This window comes from Mustelus asterias, unplaced genomic scaffold (genome assembly GCF_964213995.1).
Source record: "Mustelus asterias unplaced genomic scaffold, sMusAst1.hap1.1 HAP1_SCAFFOLD_310, whole genome shotgun sequence".
In the NCBI taxonomy this organism is placed as follows: Eukaryota; Metazoa; Chordata; class Chondrichthyes; order Carcharhiniformes; family Triakidae; genus Mustelus; species Mustelus asterias.
Genome location: NW_027590274.1, coordinates 15,958 through 35,339, shown reverse-complemented (window position 1 = coordinate 35,339; position 19,382 = coordinate 15,958). Strand labels below are relative to the sequence as shown.

Genomic DNA, 19,382 nt, shown 5'->3' with positions numbered 1-19,382 from the left:
GCCCAGTGATCCAGAGACCCAGGACAATGATGTGGGGACAGGGATTTAAATCGGAGCATTGCAGCTGGTGGAATTTGAATTCAATTAATAAATATGGAACAGATACTAATGGCGACCATCGGACCCTCTCTGATTCCCCAATGAGTGAAATCTGCCATCGCTACCTGGTCTCACAAGGATGTGACTCCAGATGGACAGCAAAATAGCTGACTCCTTAATATCTTCAGAAGTGGCCGAGAAAACCAGTCAGTTCAAGGGAATTTGGGACAGACAAAAAGTGCCGGTCTTTGCATCCAAACATCCCATGGAAAGATAAAGGGAAAGAAAATACAAACATACATGTTCATGTATCGTCTCTCTGAGACATTTCTCAGTTTGCCTGTAATTCTTTCTATCCATCTAACACCATATCCTGATGTGTTGGAAAAATCATCATTGTTGCTAACAGGGTGCCAGAGAAGCTGCATGACTTTCCTTTCATTAGAGATGGGCAAAATTCATCCAGATTTAGAACTTTAAAAAAGTAAAGTGCCTGCAGTGCTGTTGCTGGGTAGATTTATTTATAAATAGGCCTGATTGACAACGTGAAGGGTTTTAAGTTGGCTTGCAGCCAAGCGGTCAGTACTGAGGAAACAGATCTTTGTTCTGCTGCACAACACCCCCCGATGCTTCCTGTCAATCACTTTGAGCATTTGACAGCAGCCTGGATTGCTGCCAAATACTGTGTGGGACAGATCAGCGTGAACCTAAACGGACAAAATGGGATTCAGCATTTAAACAATAAATGTTTCATTCCCACAAGAATGACACATTTTAAATCGGAATCATTCTAATCAAATATTTTCATTCAATGGCCTGTTCATTATATGAGTAAATAGTATCGCAAAACAATAAAGTGACCAGATGCTTTTTCATTTGTATAACTTCCAAATAAATGTCATTCCAATAATTAAAGTCTGTTTATTAACCACTTCGTGAAATGCGAGAGAGAGATGTTGATGGTCCCAATTCCCCAGTCAATTGAAATCAGTGCAATGGCATAAAATGCATCGAAATATAATATGAAGAGAACGGCATAAAACTGACATGAACAGCGGGAATTCCTGGAATATTCTGAACGTTCTGTATCGCATTTAAACAGCAGCGTCTCTTGTACCTGATTAACACCCTATTCTATTGTACAGTATAATCTGATTCCTGTTATTGAAGAGTTCCAATCATAGCTGCCAATAAGTGGAGAAATAATCAGTTCATAACCTGATTCAATGGAAGATAAAACATTTATTCTTGTGATATTGTGCAATGTGCCGCAAAGCCCTGATATCTTGTGTTCGCAATACCAGCGAATGTTAGACAGCCGGTGGCCGATAGAGTGAGCTGCAATGATCTGGATGCTGAAGGAGAACTTTAATGATCTCCGAGTCCGTTCCATTTATTAACTTCTCTGTCAAAAGTCGATGTTAATTTTATGTTTCTCTGTCAACTCACTATTTAATTATCAGGATGGCGCGATTCTTATTATTTTCAAAGGGCTGTCTTCGAGATTGGGGTAGTTTGACAAATATAAGGAGAAACATTGTATTGTGTGAGAGTTTCTTCTCATCCCCAAACCCAGATTGTACAGTGATAGCCATCTGCACTGTAAATGCAATCACTTTGTTCATACCCCTCATTTAGTTACAGAAATCGGTAAAAATTCTTCTGATAAATGATGCTTTATTATTGTAATGTGACAGAGACCCGGAATTGTCGCAAAATAGACTGACGGTCTCTTTATTTTCCCAAAATGTTATTTCATCATTTTCAGATTTGTGTTCTTCTTGGGGGCGTGGTAAAAAAAACACCATATTTACAATGGAATTAGTTATTTTAAATAAAGAAATGATGAACTGCAATATCACCATCAGAAATAATGGAGACAATACAATGAACATATTCAGCCAAACAAATATCCCGACACAGATAAAATGTCCATTTTAATATTAACCTATTGTAAATCTGGAAGTCCATTCTGTTGGGGGTGTGGAAGGTGGGACCTGGATCCTGTCGCCGCCTCCAGCAGGGAATCAACAGGCGGCGCCTGGAAAGCCGCCCCCTTCTGCCGGGTATTTAAATACCGTTCACCGGACCGGAATCCAACAGTCCGGGAGCTGGTTGGTTCACTGAGTTTCTGACACAACCATTTCCCCCAAATCACCAGAAGGATGAGGTCGGCGATTTCTCTCAGTTTGTTGCTGACTTTCTTATCCGGTGAGTACTTTTTTTCATTGTCTAAGTCTCCCACAGTTACTGTCTCAGTTTTAGTCCATCTCTGTATTATTCCAGAGTCAAAAATCATTACACCAGGATTAATCCTCGGGTTTTTTTATCTATTTTTACAGGTGTCCAGTCGGAGGTTGTGTTGACTCAGCCAGAGGCAGAGACCGGGCGTCCAGGAGGCTCCCTGACACTGACCTGTAAAACCAGCGGCTTCGATCTTAGCAGCTATGGCATGGGTTGGATCCGGCAGGTTCCAGGACAGGGGTTGGAGTGGCTGGTGTGGTACTATACTTCATCCAGCAACAGCTACGCCCCAGCAATTAAGGATCGATTTACTGCGTCCAAAGACACTTCAACCAACATCTTCTCTTTGGACATGACAAGGCTGAAGACCGAAGACACCGCCATCTATTACTGTGCAATATACTACAGTGGGGTCACAGTGCTGAGCACAGCGACATCCTCATACAAAAACCTCATGGAAAGAGATCGCTCAAATTGGTGATCAGCACTACAGCAGGATTTTCAAAGTAAACGAGGCTTCAATGAAATAATGCGCAGAAGCAATATTAGATTGTGGAAAGGTATAAAAATCTTCCCGTAAAATCTGTGTTGAACGATATGCTAAATCTACATAGAGGGTTTAAAAGCATTCCGATACCCCTTGTAAATATAATGACTTGGACAAGCTACAATATCTCACTCATTCGCTCACAGAAGAGGCAGAATCAGATTTTTGAGAGAGCAGTGAAATTAAATCTCTGTATTTTACAGTCAGCAGTCAGACTCAGTATTTGTCATGCTGTATCTCACTGTGATAACTGGGGTGGCACAACAGTTACTGTCAATACAAAAACCCCTCAGCACTAATTGACCGAGACTGGGTCAGTGCTCTGTTTTACCATCCAACATTATTTGCAGTGCTGTATTATTTATGTCCAGCTCTGTACAAACGGCGAGAATCAAACGGAAAATTTATGATAACTATTCAATTATCATTTGGTGTTTTCAGTAACATGTTCATGTTATACCCGGTGAAATACAAAACATAAGGGTTATTTATGTAGAGCGAACGGTATCCACAAATACAATAATAATCTCATGAATATTAATTGACTTTGCTTTTCCTCAGGTTTGTGAATATTTAAAATAATGGCGGCTTTTCTGTCTATTTTTTGCAGGGCCAGTTACTGTATGACCCAGCCAAGGGAATGTGACACTGTGACTACTTTGACTACTGGGGACAAGGGACCATGGTGACGGTGACTGCAGGTAAGAACCATGCAATTATTTCGTAACTAAGTTTTCCTTGAGCTTTTGTTTTATATTTTTGATCGATTTTATTAATTCATTCGTTCACTGAAATGTGGTTTGGTGGATTCTGTACTAAAAGTCTTAACAAAGTTTCATGTGATTCTGCTTAAAATGGGGGTTATAAAATTCTCCTGTTAATTGACAAGGCGATGCTGAGGGATTCAATCCTTGGTTGTTGTATTTTGGTGTTTATCTGCTGAGGACATTGTGTGGCTGGGTTACTTTAAAAGTTACTGTCTAACTTCTGTTAAACAGTTCGACGTTTCTGCAGTGTATAAACTCGGTGACATCTAGTGGCTGCGTGTTGTACCATCTGCTGCACACGCATTTGAAATCTAACCCAATATTTTAAAAATGTGTTAAAGATTCTGTATTAATTGAGTGATCATATTCCGCTTACTCGCAATGCTGGCGTGGTTCTGACATATTTCTGTTAATTTAATCATTGATTAGTTTGATGATGAGCGGATTGGCTGGATTTAAATTTGAGATTTGCTGTCAATGTTACATTTGATTCTGTTGAAAGTGTTTGTAGAATTGAGCTGCTTCTGCATTATGCGGGGTTCAGTGATGTATATGTTTTTCTGTTGAGGAGATTGTGGGTCTGGGTGACTTTGAATAAGTAAAATTTTTGAAATGGTTTGGCGATTCTGCATTATTTAATCTCGGTGACACTGAGCTGTTACACATTTTGTGATTGAATACAAACAGTCTTCGCGTCTGAAACTGCTTTACGCATGATTATATGCTGAAATCAGGCAGGCTTTATTCCATTGGTATTTTTGAAAATCATAATTGATAATTGCAGGTTAAACTAAACCACAGTTTACGCAGTTTGTTCAGAATATAGTTTGCCACTGCATTCACTATTTGTTTACCCTGCAATGTTAAATCTCAGTGATTGCTGCAGCTTTTACCATCCAAATATTTAAATATGTTTGAAATATGATCCAATATGAATAAAATGTGGTAAAGTTTCCATATTAATGTGTTGGATATATTCTATCTCTTCACAATGCTATTGCTATTATTCCAGATTTCTGTTTTGTTTAATAATTCATACATTTGGTGACGAGCTGTTTTGCTGGATTCGATATTGAGATTTTCTTGCAATGTTACATTTTATTATGTTGAATGAATAATTGAGCTGCTTCTTCATGAAGCGGAATAATTCTCTCAGTGATGTGCTTTGTAGTGTTTATGTTCAGGAGATTCTGTGGTTCGGTCACTATGATAGTTTAAAATTTGCGAAGTGATTTGGTGTTTCCGCATTGTTTCTGCACTGTTTAAACTCGGCGGCACTGAGCGGTTACACGTTTTCTGGTTGAATGCAAAGAATCTCTGAGTTTGAAAGTCCTTGTAGTAGAAAACAGGCAGGTTTTGGATAAAAATGAAATCAAGATATCACAACATTTTTATAAATTTTAACTAATGTTTAAATATTAAAATAAATCATGACTTACAAAGTTCACTTGGACACTAAGTCATTGCTGCAATCACAAACTTCTCATTAACCAATTTGATCATGAAATTAAGATAAATCAAACAATTATTGATCGGTAATATAACTCCATATTCACCAAAGATTTTTTTATGTTAATATCATTATTCATTAATCACCTCTAATAGTTCTGTTCAATTAAAATGACCAGAAAAGTTTCTGGGCTGGAAATATTTTGTGATAATTCCAGAAACTATTTCAATGATAACGTGCTGTTTCCATAGCAGCGCTCAATTCAACAAGATACTTTGCATTAGTCGTTATATCCCAGATTAAGTTCGCATTCACTGGAATACGAGTTTTGCAGAAAAAGACGTTGCTTTTTGGCAATTTATGTATCCGATTATTACATTTTCTTTCTGTGCAGTCGCAATCAGATTATTCCTTCCAAGTAATTTGTAATTGGATACCGAGATAATTAATTACTAATCTCATCTCAAAATTTGTGAAATGGTTTGGTGTTTCTCAATTGTTTCTGTATTGTTTCAACTCTGTGATACTGAGCGGTTACACGTTTTCTGGCTAAATGAAAATAAAACTGCGTTTGAAAATTCTTGCAGGGATAAAGGAAAAAGGTTTCGGAAAAATAAAATAATTAGATGTTTGGGCTTTTATTCATGTTAACTGGTGCTTACATATTAAAATAAATCATGAATTACAATTCTTACAGAGACACTGTATCTCTGTTAGGGAGATTACACTACCCTGAATCTGTTATATTTGAGGTGCTCATTTTCAGAAAAAATACATTTTTGCCCAGTTTTCATGATTTGAGACAGACAGGGAGAGATAGTTAAAAGGCGAAGGGAGTTTTGAAATGAACATCAGGTTAATTTAAATTTTTTATTGACTTTTTTGCAGTTGTAATTTGACCTTAGATCAATTAGAATCAAACAGTTTGAATAAATTTGACAGAGCGAACAGAATCCATTTACACACATAACATATCTGAATGGTCTCTTTCTGGTGTGGCTGTGCTACTGTAAATAGGATAACTGACCACTTGCATTCCAGAACTGACTGGGTCAGCATTGCCCTATTTCCAAGACCAACATTGAGGGGCAGTACAGTGGTTAGCACTGCTGTCTCACAGCGCCAGGGACCTGGGTTCTATTCCCAGCTTGGGTCACTGTCTGTGTGGAGTTTGCACATTCTTCTCATGTCTGCGTGGGTTTCCTCCGGGTGCTCTGGTTTCCTCCCACACTCCAAAGATATGCGGGTTAAGTGGATTGGCCATGCTAAAAATTGTCAGGGGGACTAGCTAGGGTTAATGCATGGGGTTATGGAGATAGGGCGTGGGTGGGATTGTGGTCGGTCCAGACTCGATGGGCTGAATGGCCTTCTTCTGCACTGTAGAATTCTATGATCCTTGAAAAGGTACGAAATCAACTGCATTACTGCAAATAGTTTTATTTCCAAAACTGTATGAGAATTCCCACCTGACTCTATTGATTCAAGGAAACTTTGTTAATTTAAAAAATGTCCATGAATACTGCAGAGGCTTCTGCAACTCTTCCGATGTTGTTGTTTGTTAACTCAGATTTTTCAGAAAGAGAATTGAACAATCGTTTGAAAGGAGAAATAATGCACGTTTTTATGAAAGGGAATGATATTAGGACTAATTGTATAACTGTTTGAAAATAAGCTAGCACAGACATGATGTGTCTCCTCATGAGCTGTTATTTCACGATTCTATTGTTAGATCAATGTCTCTCCAACATTCCAAAATATCCAGTCCGAATTCTATCTCTGCAAATCAAGGTCACGAACTACAGCATGACGACACAGTTTGAAATACTCTGCAGTCCCTTTGAGATGCTGACCGTGACGTGTGTCTGTAGTGTACTGATTATCATTCACCTCACACTCTGAAAGATCCACAATTGAAAGTGAGAGGGGGAAAGTTTAAAAGAGATGTAAGGGGGAAGTTTTCCAAGAGTGGTAAATTTGTGGAACTCGCTGCCTCACAGCGTGGTGGAGTCTGAATCGTTGAATGGTTTCAAGGAGGAGATAGATATATTTCTGACACAAAAAGGGATGGAAGATATGGGGAACAAGTGGGGAGGTTGACTTGAGACCAGGGAGAGATCAGCCATGATCTGACTGAATCGCGGAGCAGGCTCTAAGGGCTGAAATTTACCTATTCTGTTCCTATAAATACAAGTTAAGTTAGAGTTTATTAGTCACAAATAGGCTTACATTAACAATGCAGTGAAGTTACTGTGAAAATCCTCTAGTTATTACTGTATCACAGCAGCTCGTTTGCACAATGTGACTGAACCATCACATCAATACTTAGAGTAAATGACTGGGCTGAGACCTGGCTTGAATAAAATCATGAGGATCACTTGTCATCACAGAATCTGAGAAATTTACTGCACAGGATGCCATTCAGCCCATCATGCCTGTACCAGGAGAAAATGAGCTATCCAGTTTAGTCCCACTTTCCAGGTATAGGTTATGACCCTATAGGACACAGCATGTCAAGTCCATATCTGAATACCTCTTGCATGTGAACATTTCTGTCTCCACCACCCTTTCAGAGAGTCAGTTTGATTCCCCACCACCCTCTGGGTGAAAACTTCTCCACACTTCTCTAATCCTTCTGCCAATTGCTTTACCTCTCTGCCCCTTAGTTCTTGACATCTCTGTTAAGGATCTAGGACCTTCTGAGCCACACTCTCTGGCTAACCACCCCCTAACTAGAATGGTGCTGAGTACTCCAGCTGTGATCTAGCTAGTGTTTTTAGTAGTTCCAGGAAAACCGCTCTCCATTGATTCAGTATAATGGAAACTGGGAGATGCAACCTGTTAGCATTTGAAAGATATTCACAAATGATTGGAGGGTTTCTTACAAACAACAAAGAACAAAGAAAATTACAGCACAGGAACAGGCCCTTCGGCCCTCCAAGGCTGCACCGACCATGCTGCCCGACTTAACTAAAACTCCCTATCCTTCCGAGGACCATATCCCTCAATTCCCATCTCATTCATGCACTTGTCAAGACACCCCTTAACAGTCACTACTGTATCTGCTTCCACTACCTCCCCTGGCAACGAGTTCCAGGAAGCCACCACTCTCTGTGTAAAAAATCTGACTCGTACATCTCCTTTAAACCTTGCCCCTCGCACCTTAAACCTATGCCCCCTAGTAATTGACTGTTCCACCCTGGGAAAAAGCTTCTGACTATCCACTCTGTCCATGCATCTCATAATCTTGTAGACTTCTATCAGGTCTCCCCTCAATCTCCGTCGCTCCGGTAAGAACAAACCAAGTTTCTCCACCCTCTCCTCATACCTCATGCCCTCCATACCAGGCAACATCCTGGTAAATCTTTTCTGTACCCTCTCCAAAGCCTCCACATCCTTCTGGTAGTGTGGTGACCAGAATTGAACACTATATTCCAAGTGCCGCCTAACTAAGTTGGGATTTTTCTCTGTTCTGCCCACTCGATGACTTCTCCCGTGAATATCTAGCTGGAGTATTGGGCCCTGGTGTGTTTCCTTTTTCATCTTGTTGACTCTAAATATTGAATCTTGTGGTTTCAGACACCAGCTAATCAAACTCCCAACAACAGATTGTCTTTTGCTGACTGTATTAATAGCACTGCAACAATACAGACAGAGTATAGTTACCCCATCCAGAGAACAGGGAAAACGTTGGGGTAGACTCCTCATGGTTTAAGTATGTCCAAGCTGTCAATGATTTTGTTGTTTTCTGTGGATCCTCTCCTGATGGGAGAGTCTGATGTGGGATCGACATGGACATCCACAGAACTGGCAGTTCATGATGTTGTTGTTAGTGCTCAAGGGGAATGGGAGGAGCTCTGTGGCTCCACCCTACCTCTGGTCTTCCTCTGCTGCTGCTCCACCTCTGGTCTTGCTCTGCCACCGCTCCACTTCTGATCTTCCTCTGGATACCTCGGATGTTGAGAGTTTGGTGATGATGGTCCTTGAAACTGAACAAAATGTCAGTGCTGCCTCCATATCTGCCGGTCGCCACAGTGTTTTCCCCAGAGAGGTGGTCCGCAGTGCAGAAGTTTGTGAGGATATATTTTACGGGGTCCGTGTGTCATTTGTATTGACCACCTTGATGCTGTTTGCCCCGAGACAGTCTCCCATCGGGAAACTTCAACACATTGGACTTGGTCTCTTGAAATAAGTCATGAACATGGATTGTTAATAAACTCCTGTCCTGCTTCTTGCGCTGTCCCCATTATAAGAGCCTGCCGAACTGAAAATGACACATCAATCCCTTCTCTTTGTCCTTTAACAACTCCAGTGACACAAGCCCTTATCCTGTGCAACAACCTTGTGTATGGCACCTTATCAAATGGCTTTTAGAAATTCAATCAATGCAATATTCTCTGGTTCCCCTTTATCTAACCTGTTAGTTACATCCTCAACAAATTCTACTGGATTTGTCAAATTCATTCATAAACCAATGTTGACTTTGTCCAATCATGTTCTAATTTTCTAATTGCATTGTTATCACTTCCTTAATGATAGATTCCAATATTTTCCTCCAAGTCCTGCAGTTTGATTTGAAACAGCACACCTTTTGTTTTTAGCTTCACACAGAGTCTCAAACTTCCTCCTCTGGCCAACATTTATGAGAAAAACACTTTCTTCCCCCCCACCCCCCTCCTGGGAAATACAGAGAGTTGTGGGATTCTGGAACTGGAATTAGAGCTGGAGGATAATCCCGGGTAATGATTTTGGGATAAAGCAAAATCCTGCAGATGTTGGAATTGTGAATAAAACTGACCTGCTGAGTTTATCCAGCATTTTCTGTTTTTATTATAATGATTTTGGGACCTGGGTTTGAATCCCACACGTTTCAATAAAAATATTGATGCAACATGAATCAATTATTGTAAAAACACATCTGGTTCTCTAATGCCCTTTAAGGAAGGAAATCTGCCGCCTGATCCAGTCTAACTGACATGTGACTGGATTCACAAACAATTCAAGGGCTGACTGGGTAAACAGGGAATGTCACCATCAGAAAAACAGAGCCCCCTGGAGGGCGGAAGGGTTAGGACAGGTTATGGAGAAGGTTAAAACTGTCATCATTGAGAACAACACAGACTTCAATGGAACAACTGGTTCCAAACACAATCTCTTGTAGTTAGTGTGGCAGGGTGTGGTGAATCAAGTTTAAAAAGAGTCAAATTATATATAGTTTCTGGTTTGGACAACCACATTTAAATCTGGAACTCAGATGACGATATGAATTGGTGTTCGGTGGTAAGATCTAAATCTGTGTATTATGCCAGGAAGCCTTAAACCCAGAGTGAGAATATTTCAGAACCAGGATTCAAAATACATGGCTGTGGAGGGTGAATTCACCCTCAGAAGGACCGTGGATATTCTGTCATGGGAGGAACTACTGGAAGAAATAAATCATCCTGTACATGGGAGAGACAGAAACTGTGAGGACCATCTCTTCCAATCACAGATTCTGTCTCTCCCGATGTTGCTGCATCTGCAGAGACAGAGTCTCAAACTGGAGGAACAGCTTTGCCACCTATTTTGAGAAAAGACTCAGCAGCCTATCAGTGACGTGTGGAGGAGTTGTGTCTTCCTGCTACAGAACTAGTTTCATAGCAGTGTGAGCCTCAAAAGGAATGATCCAACCATCGGCAGAGCTTTCCCCATTCTGCTGAACAAGTCTTGATTATTTTTATATATCTCAGTAGGTGGGGTGTACAGCTCAGGAATTTGAGTAACCAGATATTGTGAACATACTTACCAATCACTTGGGTCGTCACATTAGAAATTGAGATCCATTCATCCAGGTTCATATTCTAAACTGCTTTTATTTGCAGTTTAACGCTCACAGACAACATACAGAATCCCCGGTCAGAGCTGATCTCAGCTGGTGTAGTGAGGTTATTGATGGGTTATCAATGTAAATCCACACACAATGAAGATCAGAATCGGGAGAGATTTTTCCTGCTCCACCGTCTGAACCAGTAAACATCTGATTCAGTTACCTTGTGTCAAATAGTTAGAATTCTCATTTTGGAAAGAGAGTATGGGAGTATTTTTAAAATAAGTTAACAAAAAATATCATTCATAGATTCCAATTTAAAAGATTTAATATATACACAGTCTTCAGTATTTGTGTTATCTTATTCAAAGAAGTAAACTAACAGAAACACAAAAGGTAATGTTACTACGTGACTACATCACTAATAAAGGAGTTACTGAGAATGGAAAACGATACCCTGGAAACAAAAAAATAGCCCTTAAAAATCAAAGAGTACCTTTCCAGAAAATCTCAATGCAAGCATTGAAAATAAATACTTTGAGCCCTGCAGATGGATCTTTCAGAGAATGAATTGTAGATTTTGCCCCAAAGATCAAATTAGAATTGAAGCAAAAGTTCTTAATTTTATTCTCAACAGGTTCCTGTTGAGAGTTCTTCAGTTAAGAGGGAAGATCACAGGTGTTGCTTTTGAAAAGGGACATTGCAGCCCCGAAAATCAGTGACATTTCCAGAATATTAAATTTCAGCGAGTTATAGGGTTTGTTAACATCAACAGAAATAAAATATTGTCAGACTGTCAATACTGAACAGCAGCAAAAACAGCAGAATCCAACCCCTGCAGTCACTTGTGAACTTGTTGATGTCTCAGGAGCCATTGTGACTGAGTGAATCCCTTCCCACACACAGAGCAGTTGAATGGCCTCTCAGTGTGAGTGCGTTGGTGAGCCAGCAGGTTGAAAGACTTTGCGAATCCTTTCCCACACACAGAGCAGGTGAATGGCCTCTCCTCTGTGTGAACTCGCTGGTGAGCAGAGAGGTTGGATGACCGATTGAATCCCTTCCCACACACGGAGCATGTGAATGGTCTTTCTGCAGTGTGAGTGCGTCGGTGAGCAGTGAGGTTGGATGACTGCCTGAAATTCTTTCCACAGTCAGTGCAGCTGAATGGCTTCTCTTCAGTGTGAATTTTCTGGTGTCTCAGCAGGGTGGGTAAAGCTGTGAATCCCTTGCCACACACAAAGCAAGTAAACGGTCTCTCCCCAGTGTGAATTCGCTGGTGTGCAATGAGGGAGGATGCCTGTCTGAAACTCCGTCCACAGTCAGTGCAGCTGAATGGCTTCTCCTCAATGTGAACTCGCTGGTGTGACAGTAAGTGGGATGACACAGTGAATCCCTTCCCACAGTCGGAGCAGGTGAACGGCCTCTCCCCAGTATGAACTCACTGGTGTGACAGTAGGTGGAATGACTGAGTGAATCCCTTCCCACACACGGAGCAGATGAATGGTCTCTCCCCGGTGTGAGTGCGTTGGTGCACAGTGAGTGCTGAAGAATGCCTGAACCTCTTCCCACAGGAGGTGCAGGTGAATGGCTTTTCCTCAGTGTGAATTCTCTGGTGAGACCAAAGGCCAGATGACTGAATGAATCCCTCCCCACAGACAGAACAGGTGAATGGTCTCTCCCCAGTGTGACTGCGCCGATGGTTTTCCAGCAGGGAAGGGTAACTGAATCCTTGCCCACAGTCCCCACATTTCCACGGTTTCTCCATGGTGCTGGTGTCCTTATGTTTCTCCAGGTTAAACGATCAGTTGAAGCCTCATCCACACACAGAACATGTGGACAGTTTCTCCTTGCTGTGAATGGTGTGATGTTTTTTAAGGCTGCGGAACTGGATAAAGCTCTTTCCACAGTCAACTCACTGAAACACTCTCACTCGGGTGTGCACGTAACTTGGTGCTTTTTCAGTCACACTGATGTTTGAAATCTTCTCCAGACAGAAGACAAACATTTCTCCTTCCACATTCAAAGTCTGAGGATATTTAAGTCCAAGTGAATCGAGACTCTGTCTGATTTTGATGTGATGTTTCTTCACCTCACCTGTAAAAGGAGTTTACAAAATTAATCACTGTCAGTCCAGGATAGAAATTTTGAACAGACAATTCTAATTCTCTGGAACATTTCTTCCTCTCTTGTTCCCCAAATCAATAAATTCCTGTCCCACAAATTCTCCCTCCTCCCTTGGCTTAAATCCAAACCCATCTCACCATTTCTTTTCTCCACTCCCAGTTTTCTCCCTCCCTCTCCTCTGTCTGGGTTCAGTTCTCCAGCTCCTGTCTGCAGACTGACAATAAAACCAATGGGTCTTATTGGGGGTGTTGGGGCCTCCAGCGGGTGTTTGTGAATCCTCCCCGCCCACCTCCCAGGGTTTCCTTCCTTCCCAGAGATCAGAGTCCTCATTGATTTGAGGCCAAAGAGTAACCTCTTATTTATTGTCCCCCTCCCCCATCCTCTGATGTGAACCATCCTCCAGTGGCTGAGCCAGGATGGGGCCGTTAACCTGGGCCTGTTCCCGGGAGGGAGGGAGGGAGAAGCCCCGCAGCTGCAAACCAGGGAGCTGACAATGATTCTGAAGGGTTTGCGGATCCACAAAGTGTTTCCAAATCCTCCCAGCCACCGCCTAACGCTGACTCCGCTTCTCCGGGACAAACAAGCGCCAAGGACAGCAATGACACTGCGCATGCTCCACATCACAATGCCCGGGCACTGATTGACGGCAGCTCCGGACCAATCAGAAGAGGGGGCGGGGTTGGAGGACCGTGTGGCAGCGGCTGGTCCTCCAACAATCGGAGTGAATGAGGGGCGGGGCTGGAGGACCGAACGGGAGCGGCTGGTCCTCCAACCAATCGGAGTGAATGAGGGGCGGGACTGGAGGACCAGCGGGAGTGGCTGGTCCTCCAACCAATCGGAGTGAATGAGGGGCGGGGCTGGAGGACCGAACGGGAGCGGCTGGTCCTCCAACCAATCGAAGTGAATGAGGGGCGGGGCTTGAGGACCGAGCGGGAGTGGCTGGTCCTCCAACCATTCGGAGTGAATGAGGGGCAGGAAGTGCGGGTAATGGCGACGGACAGGCGGTTTTAACTCGGAAGCGAGATCAATACGAGGTAGAGGGCGGCGCGCGGGGAATGATAAATGTGGCGGGTGGGTGGAGAGGCTTTGTAAACATGTTGTTCAAACCCAGACCCCGGAAATGAACTTCCCGGTCCCCCCCTTTGTACCCAATGGAGCGGCAGCTTGTAGTGTTAGACCCGGGCTGACTGCCGCCATTGAGGCTGCATGTGGGAGGCTGGCAGGGATTGTGATCGGAGAGTGAAGCCCTGACGTCACAATGGAATGGGTGAGCGTGTGACGTCACAATGGAATGGGTGAGAGTGTGATATCACAATGGAATGGGTGAGGGTGTGACGTCACAATGGAATGGGTGAGGGTTCCTGATGAGCTGAGACTGGGCTGGAGTCGGGCGATGGCACTGACATGTGGCCCGGTGGCACAGTGGTTAGTGCAGCTGCCTAACAGCGCCAGGGACCCGGGTTCGATTCCAGCCTCGGGTCGCTGTCTGTGCAGAGTTTCTACATTCTCCCCGTGTCTGTGTGGGTTTCCTCCGGGTGTTCCGGTTTCCTCCCACAGTCCAAAGATGTGCTGGTTAGACGGACTGGCCATGATAAATTGCCACTTGGTATCAGGGGGATTAACAGGTAAATATGTGGATAGGGCCTGGATAGGGATTGTTGTCGGTGCAGGCTCGATGGGCTGAATGGCCTCCTTCTACACTGTATTTTATTATTCATTACTTTTAATTAATTACTATTAATGCTTCTATGAATGAAGGTGGTCTTGATGATGATGTGGACATGTGGCTGGAAGCTCATCTTGAGATGAACTATTTCACCCTGGTTGTGAACAGCCTGGTTCAGCCTCAGACAGTTGCCAGGAGGAGAGATAAAGTTGTTGGTGAGGGAGTGGAGTTCATAGTGGGGACTGAACACAATGGGTTCAGTCTTCCCAGTATTTAAATGAAATAAATTTCTGTTCTTTCAATACTGGATGTCAGACAAGTCAGGATGGTGTGTGGGTTGGAGAGGAACTTGGAGCTGATGGTGTTCACAGGGTTTGGAAATTCTGTCAAAGTTCCTGTTGAGTTGTTGATGAATAAAATCTCTCTCTTCACCTCCGGCCTCTCCTACTTCTCTCTGTTTCCACTCAGAGTGTGGAGATGCCGGCGTTGGACTGGGGTAAGCACAGTAAGAAGTCTCATAACACCAGATGAGAATCCATTGATATGGATGGAGATTTACAACTTTTTGGGAATGAAATAGGAAAGAATGTTCTATAGAAACTAGAATTGTCTGCTCTGAATTTCTATCCTATATTAACTGTGATGACCTTTGCAAACTCATTTCACAAGATTTTGAACGAGGAATCACAGGCAAAAATCTCAACTGTCACATCGAGACAGTCATATTCCTTGGGATCTGAATATTTTGTAATATGGAACTGTAGCTACGTTATATCTTTCCAGACATCTCTTCCCTCAGAGGATTGTTAGTCTTTTGGATTTCTCTTCCACAGGGACCAGTGGAGGCTGAGGATCATTGAATATATTCCAGTTAGACATATTTTTGACTGACAAGGGGTCAAAGGTTATGGGGAACAGACAAGAAGATGGAGCAAAAGCTAAGATGTGGGGGGATTTCTTCACTCAAGGATGTGGTAAAGATTTGGAATTCTCAACCCCTGAGGACAGTGAAGCCTCAGTCATCAACTATTTTCAAGAGAGAGATTGATTGGTTTCTCGATATTGAAGATATCAAGGGATATGGGTTTAGTGTGGGGAGAATGATGCTGAGGTAGATGAACAAATTATCTCATTGAATAGTTTAAAAGGCTCGATGAGCCAAATGGCCGACTGCAGCTCCAATTTGTTATGGTCTCTGTGTCCAGGACAGGAAGCAGTGAGCATGGATCTGTCAATCAGCCTCAATCAGCACCTTCAGGAGAATTGGGAGGGTGAATATTAGATACAGCAGAGTGAGAATGGAGGGAGAGTGTGTGGGATGGAGATTTACAGCTTTTGAGGAATGGGAGAGGAAAGAATGTTCCATAGAAACTAGAATTGTCTGTTCTGAATTTCTATCCTGTACTGACACTGATGACTTTTGTAAACTTGTTTTACAGGATATTGAAAGAGGAATCACAGGCCGAAATCTCAAACGTCACGTCTCGATCTGACAGAGTCATATTCCTTGGGAGCTGAATATCATCGGCCTTTGAATCTAGAAGGAGAAATGATTGTCCAGTCTGTTGATTTGAAAAGATTTCAAACATCAGTGTGACTGGAAAAGCACCAACACACTGCCACACTCGAGTGAGAGTGTTCTAGTGCTCGGACTAAAGAGCTTTAACCAGTTACACAGCCTGAATAAATACCACACCATTCACAGCGGGTAGAGACGGTACCCGTGTTCTGTGTGTGGACGAGGCTTCAACTGATTGTCCACCCAAGAGAGAGGCAAGGACACCTGCACCATGGAGAAACCATGGAAATGTGGGGACTGTGGGACGAGATACAGAGCCCCATCACAGCTGGAAGCACATCGGCGCAACCACACTGGGGAGAGGCCATTCACCTGCTCTCAGTGTGGGAAGGGATTCACTCGGTCATCCAGCCTGCAGACACACCAGCGAGTTCACACTGGGGAGAGGCCATTCACCTGCTCTCAGTGTGGGAAGGGATTCACTCGGTCATCCAGCCTGCGGGCACACGAGCGCATTCATACTGGGGAGAGACCGTTCACCTGCTCTCAGTGTGGGAAGGGATTCGGTGATTCATCCAGCCTGCTGAGACACCAGCCAATTCACACTGGGGAGAGGCCATTCACCTGCTCTCAGTGTGGAAAGGGATTCTGTGATCCATCCAGCCTGCTGAGACACCAACGAGTTCACACTGGGGAGAGGCCGTTCACCTGCTCTCAGTGTGGGAAGGGATTTGCTCAGTCATCCAACTTGCAGGCACACCAGCGAATTCACACTGGGGACAGGCCATTCACCTGCTCCGTGTGTGGGAAGGGATTCACTCAGTCACCTCACCTGCTGAAACACCATCAGGTTCACGAGTGACTGCAAGGACTGGATTTTGCTGTTAATCACATCGAGGTCCCAACCATTTTCATTGGTGTCTGTTTCTGCTGATGTTAATAAACCCGAGCCCAGTTGTAAGATTTGTATTGTGGATTGTCTTGTCTGAGTCCTGAACTCGTAAATAAAAACAAGAAGTGCTGTAAAAACTCAGCAGGTCTGACAGCATCTCTGGAGAGAGAAACAGAGCTAATGTTTTGACACTGAAGAAGAGTCACATTCAACTGGAAACATTAACTGTTCCTGTCTTTACAGATACTGTCAGACTTACTGAGATTTTGCAGCAACTTCTGTTTTTAGAATGACGGTGAATGCTGGATACATGAATCAGAGATTGGTGTAAAACTGGGATCTGCTCCTAAATCAAAGTGAAACAGCAGGTTAAAGTTTCCAGTCTGAAAAGTACTATGGTTATTATACTATATCTACCATTTTAAGGCTGGTTTTAACTTATTTAAAATAAACCTATTTAAAATATATTTGTTAAAGTCAGTATTAAAATACGAGTTGGATGAGTTCACAGGAGCCTGTTAACCGCTGGGACAATTATTCAACAAACATTGTCTGTCCAGACAGAGAAGAAGCTGCAGTTTGTTTGCAGGAATTCCCTGTTTTATTGATGTGTGTGTGTGTTAGACATCAGGATAACTAAAACTACACAAACCTGGACATCAATGGTGATCTGATTGACAGTTACTCTGGGAATCACTCCCACTGTGAAACTTCAGCACTGACACTGCTGAATGTTGTCGGCTCAGGGAGTGGGACCTCCAGGAGTGGACTGTAAAAAAGCTGGGTTTCAGTATCCTGACTAATATACGGTGAGGAACCAGAAAAACCCTTACTGAGGAACTGTCTGGGGTTTTACCAGTGTAGGTTCAGGGGCGAATGATTCCTGACTCCCTGAAATATCTGATATTGAACCCAGTTTGGAACAAGATTCATTCAGTTTCCAGGAGAATAGAGACAAAAATCACCCACAACTGAGAGAGAGAAAAACAGCCACCTTGATCAATGACTTGGATGAAGCCAGAATTGATGATACAAAGATAGGTAGAAAAGCAAGTTGTGAGGTTGTTACAAAAAATCTGTAAGGGACACAGATAAGTTACCTGAATTGACAGAAAAATGGCAGATGGAGTATAGTGCAGGAAAGTGGGAGCTTTTCCACTTTGGCAGGAAGAATAGAGAAGCAGAAAATTGTTTAAATATACAGAAACTGAAGAATACTGCCGTAGAGAGGAATCTGGGTGTCCTTGTATATGAATCGTGAAAAAATAGGATGAAGCTACAGCAAGTAAAGAAGAAGGCAGATGGAGTGTTGGACTTTACTGCAAGGGGGTGGAGTTTGAAAAAGGGAACTTGCTGCACCTACACAGGACATTGCTGAGATAGCAGCTGGAATACTGTGTACGGTTTTGGTCTCCCTACTTATGGAATGACATGCTTTCATTGGAATGAGTTCAGAGAAAGTTCACGAGACCCATTCCTAAGATGAAGATGTTGTCTTTTGAGGAAAGGTTGTAAGGTGTAGGTGAGAATTCTCCCATCCCGCCCGCCACAGGTATCGTCGCGGGCAGAGGGGCGGGACCACAAAGGCCCATTGACCTCGGGCAGGATTCTCCAGTTTTGGGGTGAGCGCGGCCGGACAATCCAACTCATTGTCTTTTGGGGAAAGGTTGCACCTCTAATCATTAGGTTTAGAAGAATGAGCAGTAAACTTTCTGAAACATATAAGATTCTCATGGGGGGTTGACAGGCTAGAGGCCAAGAGGATGATTCATGAAGGAGTCTTGAACTTGGTGCCACAGATCAACAAGAGTCAATGGTATTGTTTTAGCCCTTACAGACACCAATACTTTATCCTCAGTTTTAGTCATGTTAGCTGGTGTTGTCCACCCAATGGGACAGGCTCTGTTTCATTTGAGAGTTTTTGATTTGATTTGATTTACTATTATCACATGTATTGGGATACAGTGAAAGGTATTGTTTCTTGCGCACTATACAGACAAAACATACATTCATAAAGTACATCGGGGGAAAGGAAAAAAGAGGGTGTAGAATATAGTGTTACAGTCATAGCGAGGGTGTAGAATAAGATCAATTTAATATACGTTGGTCCATTCAAAAGTCGGATAGCAGGGAAGAAGCTGCTCTTGAGTCAGTTGGTACATCACGTGGGTGGGTGGGTGGGAGGATGGCTGCGTGTGTTAGTTTTTGTGCATGAGGATGTGGGTATCTGAGTGAAGCTGCTTCTCATCAGTTGCAACACAACCTTCCTCTGAGCAATGATAGGTCTCTGAGTTTCCAACTGAGTGATTTGAGTGATTCAGAGATTTTCCA

The 19,382-nt window shown here is 42.9% G+C and overlaps 1 protein-coding gene and 1 gene segment (V, D, J or C); both read left to right on the top strand.

The window, feature by feature from the left end:
- The first annotated feature begins 2,162 nt into the window (after positions 1–2,162).
- Positions 2,163–11,572, top strand: LOC144486248 (Ig heavy chain V region-like). The segment is given in 5 exon segments: positions 2,163–2,250; positions 2,382–2,704; positions 3,480–3,531; positions 7,435–7,525; positions 11,488–11,572. Coding segments are annotated over 5 exon segments (597 nt in total).
- Positions 11,573–13,939: 2,367 nt separating this feature from the next.
- Positions 13,940–17,124, top strand: LOC144486255 (uncharacterized). Its single transcript, XM_078204326.1, has 2 exons — positions 13,940–14,008; positions 16,080–17,124. Exon 2 carries the CDS (start codon positions 16,431–16,433, stop codon positions 17,019–17,021), a length of 591 nt encoding a protein of 196 aa, XP_078060452.1. The 5' UTR covers positions 13,940–14,008; positions 16,080–16,430; the 3' UTR covers positions 17,022–17,124.
- Positions 17,125–19,382: the final 2,258 nt, after the last annotated feature.

Excerpts from the sequence above, each read along its gene's own strand:
- LOC144486255 (XM_078204326.1), top strand. The coding sequence starts at position 16,431 with ATGGAGAAACCATGGAAATGTGGGGACTGTGGGACGAGATACAGAGCC.